This window comes from Malania oleifera, chromosome 8, assembly GCF_029873635.1.
Source record: "Malania oleifera isolate guangnan ecotype guangnan chromosome 8, ASM2987363v1, whole genome shotgun sequence".
NCBI lineage: Eukaryota > Viridiplantae > Streptophyta > Magnoliopsida > Santalales > Ximeniaceae > Malania > Malania oleifera.
The window spans coordinates 30,173,090-30,181,688 of record NC_080424.1 but is presented as its reverse complement, the minus strand read 5'-3'; the positions used below and the strand labels follow the sequence as shown (position 1 = coordinate 30,181,688).

Below are 8,599 nucleotides of genomic sequence, written 5' to 3'. Positions count from 1 at the left end.
AACTGGTAACTATTTGTTAGATAAGAAGGGTTGGATGTAACTAGCAAGAGATGAGAGTAGGGCCAAAAGGTGGCAAGTTCCACCTTCGGTGCCAACAGTCATAAAGCTAACATCTCCTTCTAACACCAACACCTACCTCCTCCATGGCTGCCATCTCATTAGACATCCTATCTTCATCACATGCTATTATTGGTCACAGCCCCAATTTACCGTCAGCTTTAGGACTCAATAAATCACAAAGGCTTCACCAGCATAAACTTAAAAGCAGCAACCACTGTTTCTTACAGCAAAACACTATATGCATCCAGCACGTAATTAAAAATAAAAAATAAAAATCACCAACGGACGAGAGAGAGAGAGAGAGAGAGAGAGAGAGAGAGAGAGAGAGAGATGATCATTCAGTAAGACAGCCAACCATATTAGTCTCTCACCTCGAGTTTTAAAAAATATTATCACCCACATAAAATGAATCACGGGTAGGCTGTAAACGTGAAAACAGCATTAGATGATGGCACATTCAACATTTTAGGGTTCTATATAGCTACAAAAACAGTAAGGAACATAATTAGATGCCTAGGACAATAAGGTTATCTAATACGGTCTCTCACTGTTCACCAGGCAGTGACTTGATGATATCTGAGTCCCCTGAAAAATGCATTAAGACAAGTAATTAGGCAGCTGGCTGGGATGAATATTCAAAACGCACCTTAGCCATGCATTTGGGAGCTTGGTTTTCAGACCTTATTTGGATTTGTGTGGATTTACATAAAATGAAATACAAATTTGTATTGAGTTTCTGGCCGAAGTAACACAAATTCAAATTTAAGACTTGAACTCCATCCTCCCAAGCACAACATAAAATAATTTAACATGGCAAACAATTTCAATACCTGGGTCAATGATGCTGAGGCATGACACACGAAAATACTTCCCACAGGCTGTCCCTAAATCAACATTATCTGAAACCACAGCCCAAAGCCAAATGGGGAGGAAAAAATTACAAATCGTCTATTAAGGGGAAAAGGCAAAAGTCAAAATATCATCAACCTCAACTCTTTTAAGTACCTCGGACAATCAAAATTGCCCACCCTGAGTTAAGAGTTTCTGCCCTGTTAACCATTGTGGCAATGACATGCAGCTCTTGGGATATATAGCATACATTGAACAACGTAAAACTGAACTTTGTTCATAGTCCAGGTTTAATGGTCTGAGACCAGCTCTACTGAGATATGTCCACTTTTGCCTATTGAGCCTTGCGATTTGCCAAATAAAAGTGCCTCAAGGGACTAGATCTAACCTGTCCTTGTATGTCCAAAATCTTCCTAATAAACATTATATTGGAACCCTCCCACATGGCAATATCACCCATGCACTCTCCAATACTGACCACAACAAAATAGATACTAGCAACAATTAGGACTGTTATGTGCCACTTTTATTGTTTATTTTTATGTTTTGAAGTATTTTGGAAAGTGCAGAAACAATTTTTGAGTAGTAATAGACAAGAAAGTGTGAAAAATACGGAGAACTTATCTTTAAAAAATATTAATTTATGAATCTATTCAGCATTTAAAATTTTAATTTTATGAATACACAAAAAAAAAAAAAAAAAGATTTTGAAAATAGTTTAAAAAACACAACATTTACATTGAAACTTTTATTTGTCTCCTTTAGTTAGTAGGAATGATGTATATGTGGTGAAATTTCACCATATTTATTTGTGTATACATTTATGATTAAAATGAAGTGAGAACACAACCTCACTTATCTGTGAGCCATGCATGATCATGACAAAAGGTCCTAGGTTCAAAACACCTTGGTGCCAATACTTTAAGGTTTGGGTAAGAACAATAACATCCCTGAAGTTTGGCAAAAAGACGCAATCATCTCTTTATCATTTAAAAACCCCAAACTTCACCTAAGGTTAGGCAAAACAACAAGACCTCTCTTGAGGTTTCAAAAATCTCACAAACCTCCTTGAATATTTTATTTTTGGAACACTTATACTCCTACGACTATTTGGGAAAAAAAAAATTTAATGGAGGGGATATGAGTTTCCTAGAAATTAAATATCCAAAGACTACAAGATTTCTAAAACCTGAAGGAAGGTTAGCCTTTTTTTGGGAAATCTGAAGGAAGGTGTGGGAATTTTTAGAGGGCTCCATCCTTTTTTGGGCTAACCTCAAGGGAGGACAATGTCTTTCACCCTTAATTTTTTCTTTTTTAGTAGGGTCAACCCAAATGTTTCACTAGGTTTAGACAATTACAGCCGAGTATCCCAAGTTTTGCTAGGTTAACCCAAATTTATGTAATTTGCAATTTGGAACATAAAATTGAACTCATTAGATGATCTATTCCAATCCAACCCAATTGGACTAGGTAATCAGGTATGGGTTAAACATGATAAAAACCCATAAATCCACTTACCGCCAACCCTTTCAAAAAGGGCAACAAAATTGATTGCAATTTTAAATGATGATGATAATTATGAGATAACTTGAAAATCTTGTACTAGGAGAATCATGGTAAAGAAAACTATAATTGATGCCTTAAAAAAAAAAAAAAAAGGATTTCCAAAATATAAAGTTAGCCAACAAACTACGGTTGGATCTTATGCTTTTGCTTCTCCATCTAATGTCGAACCTCCAATTTCTTCTCAACATGCTTCCAAAGCTCCTCAAATAAAATTTTAATGAAGTTGATCTCTCTTCTTTGGAACAAGATCAAGGAAAACATCAACCTATATGGGATTATCCTCTAAATCAATAAGATGAGATTCAACGAGCTTATGTCAAAGCTAGGTCATATCAACATCTTTCTTCAAATTATCCAATGATAAGCATCATCTTCTGCTTTTAAGCATTTTGGTACAAGTTACTTCCAAATTGATTGGAGTACTCCCTAGCAAAAGATGCAGCATTTTGTTTTCCTTTAGGTGGACCTTCTGGATCAAGTGCAATTATTATCGAGGGATTTTGATATCAGAAGAAAGTTAAAAAGGGGGAAAGTGTGCTTTCCTAAATCATGATGGGAAAGTTTCTAATTCATTGCACAAAAGTTCTTTGAAATGATGTCAGGATCTTGCAAGTCAAGCACAATACATTGAAAAGATTCTTGAGAAGCAAACATCTCAAAAAACTGCTAACAATCGATTGAGGTTGAAAACCACAATTGATGTAGTTAAGTGGCTAACTTCTCAATCTTGTGCTTCAAGGGGTCATGATGAAAGCTTGGATTCAAGGAGTCAAGGAAACTTTATTGAAATGGTGAATATTTTAGCCTCTTATAATAAAGACGTTACATCAGTTGTGTTTCAAAATGCTCCACAAAATGCATCATACATTTCACATGGGATTTAAAAGGAGATATTGCAAGTCATTTCTATTAAAATAAAAAAAGGTCATTATGACGGGGATTGGCAGAGCAAAGTTTTGCATTATTGTGGATAAAGCAAGGGATGAATCAAAAAAAGAACAAATGGCTCTTGTTTAACGATATGTTGATATAAATGACTACGTTTGGGAGCTTTATTTGATCTTGTCCATGTGTTGCATACTACATTTTTAAGCTTAATCAATGAAATTTTCATCTTTGCTTTCTTGATACAACTTAAGAAAATAAAATATTCAAGGCCAAGGATAAGATGAAGCTAGTAACATGTGTGGAGAATGGGTGGGATTACAAACTTTATTCTCTAATGAGTGTCCTAATGCGTATGACATTCACTGTCTTGCTCATCATCTCCAATTAGCACTAGCTGGGGCATCAAGAGAGGTTATCTCCATTCATTAATTTTTCTCATAGTTGAATTTTTTTGTCAATATCTTTGGTTTGTCTTGCAAACAACATGACCAATTAAAAGTTCTTTAAGTTTCAAAAATCAAAAAATTGTTTACTAGTGAACAACTCGATACTAATAAGGAATTGAGTCAAGTTGGCACTCTTAAACATCCTTACTATACTCGTTGGAGTTCTCCCTTGAGCTCTATTTGCATCTTGATAAATATGTCTGCAGCCACTTGTCCTATCTTGAAAAATATAATTGCCAACGGGTCCTTTTCTTAAAGAAGTCATGTAGATGAAACTTATAGCACAATCACTTCTTTTGGGTTTGTGTTTATCCTTCATTTGAGGAAAGAGATTATGGAGACTGCTAATGATTTTTCAAGCATTGCAACGCAAATCTCAATTTCTCAAGATATAGTCAACATAAAGTATTTTTTAGTATCAATGAAAAGTCTCACTCAGAGCTTAGAGAGGATGGATAGGATCCATTGTTTAAAAAGGTTAAATCATTTTGTGAAAAGCATAGAATAGAAATTCCAGGAATACGTTGTTTGTGTACAGCAAGTCGAAATTGACCTCATCATCAAAAAGATCTTGCTACAATAGGCCACCATTTCAAGTTGATGTGCTTCTTGCAACCATCAACTCTCAATTGCAAGAGTTGAACACAAGATTTAAGGATGATGCTATGGAGCTACTCATTCTTAACTCAACATTCGATCTAAAGGATGACTACAATTCCTTCAATTTTGATGATATTTGCATGCAAATAATTTTATACCAAAGATTTCACTGAGCAAGAAAAGTTGCATTTAAGACATCAGTTGCAACATTATCAACTTGATGTTTGTCGTAGCGCGGTTTAAAAAAGTGTCAACTGTTCTTGAATTATACAGAAAGTTGGTGAAACGAGAAAGTCAGAAATCTACCCTCTTGTTGATAGATTGCTTCGACTTGTTTTAATTTTCCCTATTCCTACAACTAAGAGTGCTTTTCAGCCAAGTCTTGTTAAAACTAGACTTCACAAAAAGATGGAAGATGAATTTCTTGCGAATACCTTGATTATATACATCGAGAAATAAATTGCTCAATAGTTCAATACTAATTCAATAATAGATGACTTTTATGCTAGAAGGAGAGGTACTACAGTCGGGTTATTGGTTTAGAGTTTATCTTTTGGCAATATATATATATATATATATATATATATATTTATGTTGTGCACATAATGATGTAGCTTTTGACTCTTTTTTAGCATTGACGGAATGCACTTAAGCATGATTCTAACTAATGAATCCTAGCAATTCATGATGTTAATTAGTGGATGCTTTAGGTAAAAATCAAAGGAAAATGTATTAATTACAAACATTGTAAACATTATCCATAATTTTATTATTTATATTCCCCACTCCCAAGCCATGCTTCCTAGATCCGCCAAGATTGTATCAAATCCTGTATTAGATATCAAACATCTAATTACACCCTCAAACTAAATATTGACTTTAAATCACTTAATGAACATCATTCCAAAATTTTGAGTCCACAATATTTTAACTCTTGGATATACAAAACTATTTCTTCTACCTCTTACAAAAATGTAAGGTAAGACAACATAATATAGACCCATCATGGTCCACCCTTTCCCTAGGCCCCACATACACAGGAGCTTTGTGCACGAGGCTGCCCTCTATCCATTTCATGAAGAAGTAAACCCCACCAAGCCTTATCTAATCCTACCAAATATTGATACTATATAGTGTCAGGGTCTTTCTGGTAGATTTTTTAACAATCACAATTCAAATTCAGAATTTGACACTACATCTCCATAAAAGCACCATCAGATTTATAACACAAGCATAAAAGTATCTTCACTAATTAAAAATCATCCAACAACAAAAAGAAAAAAATCGACTAGCCATTAGAAACATAACATTGGTCCAACAACAAGTTGTAACCTAACCAAAAAGTACAATAAAAACACAAAAAACATGTTTGGATCATGTTCAAAATGTGTAAGGACTAAGGAGATCTCAATTGCATTGGAAAATTAAATTTTTTAATTTAGTTTTCAACACACGTTAGGCCGTATCGCATGTCGTCATACAGCAATGTCAAATAATGACACTTGGGGTTTCTAGGAGTGTGACGCTTCCTAGGTCCCAATGCTGCAAACATGGGCAAAAAAAAATTGAGGTTCTAACACAAGTCAACTATAGAGAAGCTGCATGCTCAAACATGCATCTATAATGGAGGCAATGGTACCGAGCAACCCAATGAACCATATCAATCAATAAAGTCTATAATGGAGGCAACAAATCTGATCATTTTGGGTCCAATTTAGTTCTTCAATTTTCCTCCTAATTTTCACATATTGCAATGATATTAAAATTTTTTTTTTTTTTGCTAAGCTCGACTTAGCAACCAAGATATAGATCATTCATGTTGTTTAGTGGCAAAATTAGCTACGTCATAAGCAATGTAATAAGGATGGGATCAACAAATATACAGCCTGTCTCAGCAAAACTACGACCATGGTGCAACATTTACACCAAGAAAGCATACTCTATTCAGTTTTTCATTGAAATTTCAAATCCAAATACGACAAATCTCGTCAAGCTCAAAACCATCATAGACTAAAAACGATAAAAAAAGGAAGTGTCTAATGCGGGTCAGAAGATAAAAATGAAGCACTTACTTCCATTGTAATGGTGAACTCCAACCTTGGCAAGCATTGCATAGTACTCGATCTCAGACTTCCGCAATGGAGGGCAATTGTTTGAAATTATTATCAGCTTACCTACATTTTCAAATAATAAGCAATGATCAGTCTCTCAAAAACAGATGATCAATGGTACAAATCAAATCCAAGTTCAAAATGAGAAAAATAAGAAAGGACCTTTGGAACTTCTGAGGGAGCGCAGAATCGTTTTGTAACCGAGGGTGTATTTCCCACTCTTCATCACAAGAGCAAGTCTGTTGTTGATGCTCTCATGAGTCTTCTTCTGCACATTCGCAAACCAAATCCAATATTTCAGACAGCGGCTACAAGAAAATAGATCGATGAGGGATTTAGAGAGAGAGAGAGAGAGAGAGAGCGAGAGGAGCAGGTACCGTCTTCTTTCCCGATGCCATGGCTGCTGCTCCACACAGAAGTCGGAGAGCGCAAAACCCCAGTCCGGGAGCGTAAAGCAGAACGGATTAGGGTTTTGTATCTAGTTTAATTTTCTAGTTTTCCATTCCTATATACACAAAACAGATTTTTTTTTTTTTTTTTTTATTGCATGAGTTTGACTTCTTTTTTCTACCAATTTCTTCTTTTTAAATAATTTTTAAAAGTTATTTTTAATATAAAATTTTAAAAATTACAAATTTAAAACTTAGAAATTAGATTTGAAACTTTCAAAAGAGAAAAATTAATTTTTTTCCTATAAATTATTCAATTTTATTGTGCTTTATAATATTTTTCAAATATTACAAAATGATCAATACATTTATTATATTTTCTAAATATTCATATTTACTTTAGTAATTTTAAATATTTTTAAATACCTTACAATTTTTTTATCAAATATTCAGTGTCAATATTTTCTTTTCAACCATTCCTTTTTCACAATGGGGCCAAATATTTTTAAAATAATATCAATTTTTCATTAGTTTATTTTTAAAAGATTCTTTTAAAAATCAAATGGAGGTCAAAATAAGCCTTACGGGGCCAATAGCTATTAGCATACCTTATGAGATTTTGAATTTTTTTTTATTTATTAAGCATTATGCAATAAAAATTTAATTGTATATTATTATAAAATTATTATTTAAAATTTTTAATTTTTAAGTTATAGATATATTTATGCTACATAAAAAAAACGTAAATAATATAAATCATTTTATATTATACATAAAAGTACAAATAAAATAGTATTAATTATTTTGTTGATAAAAATATTCTTATCTTTTAAATATAAAAACCAAAATTTCCTATAAGCTAACTTTAATACTATATTTATTTTAATCTTTTAAAAGAAAGACTTACCATTTCTTTGAAAAAAAAATAATAAAACCCATACTATAGTGGGAATTGTGTAAATAAGACATTTTATAAACAAAAATATATTTTTTAAGAAAAGTTAAATATTTCTAAAAAAATAAATTTCTATATTATAAAGTGATTCAACTAATTTTACATAAATTTTCATTTAGAATGTAAAGAAATTCTTGGTTAAAAATAAAATGAAAAATTTTTATTTAGTTAACCAAATCATTGGTTCCTTAACTTGCTTATTTACTTTAGAAAGCGGAGTGGCTACTTTATTTTAATTTTAAAAATATAAAATGAAGGAAAATATTTTTGAAAAGAGATTGGGTTTAGGAGTGCCATTGTGAATAAGATAATTCTTTCAATTTCTTTTTGAATTCAAAGAATAAGTACATTATAACACTTATTCTATGAATGATTACTGTATTTATTTAATGTGTGTGTCTCTCTCTTTTTTGAAAGTAATTTTTTTTTCTTTTTGAAAAGTAGTTATAAAAACATGAAACAACAAGTTGCTGCATAATCCAGTTGTAGCGCCCCGGCCCTTAATACGGCCCCAGAGTGCTACTATATATACATATCATATACAAATCCTGATAACATACACAACCACCTGCCCTAAACAAGGACATACAGGTATTCAATAATGATCTATACTCACATATCTTGCGGAAAACATAAATCATTCATATGGATTCTAATAGATATACCAAAGTATCTAATTGTTCCTTATCTACATTCATTCGTACGTAAAACATAAATTGTATTACATTCCCAAAA

At 32.5% G+C, this 8,599-nt stretch overlaps 1 protein-coding gene across 2 annotated transcripts; it reads right to left on the bottom strand.

The window, feature by feature from the left end:
- Positions 1-397: 397 nt before the first annotated feature.
- On the bottom strand, positions 398-7,078 carry LOC131161477 (large ribosomal subunit protein eL30). 2 transcript variants are annotated; one of them, XM_058117259.1, is made up of 5 exons: positions 6,898-7,078; positions 6,683-6,788; positions 6,482-6,583; positions 891-959; positions 398-645 (listed from the first exon to the last, which is right to left on the bottom strand). In XM_058117259.1, the coding sequence occupies exons 1-5, from the start codon at positions 6,916-6,918 to the stop codon at positions 605-607; spliced, it is 339 nt and encodes a 112-aa protein (XP_057973242.1). In that variant the 5' UTR covers positions 6,919-7,078; the 3' UTR covers positions 398-604. The 2 variants fall into 2 exon arrangements, with proteins under 2 accessions (XP_057973242.1, XP_057973243.1); XM_058117260.1 differs by having other exon boundaries at positions 6,683-6,785; positions 6,898-7,069.
- Positions 7,079-8,599: the final 1,521 nt, after the last annotated feature.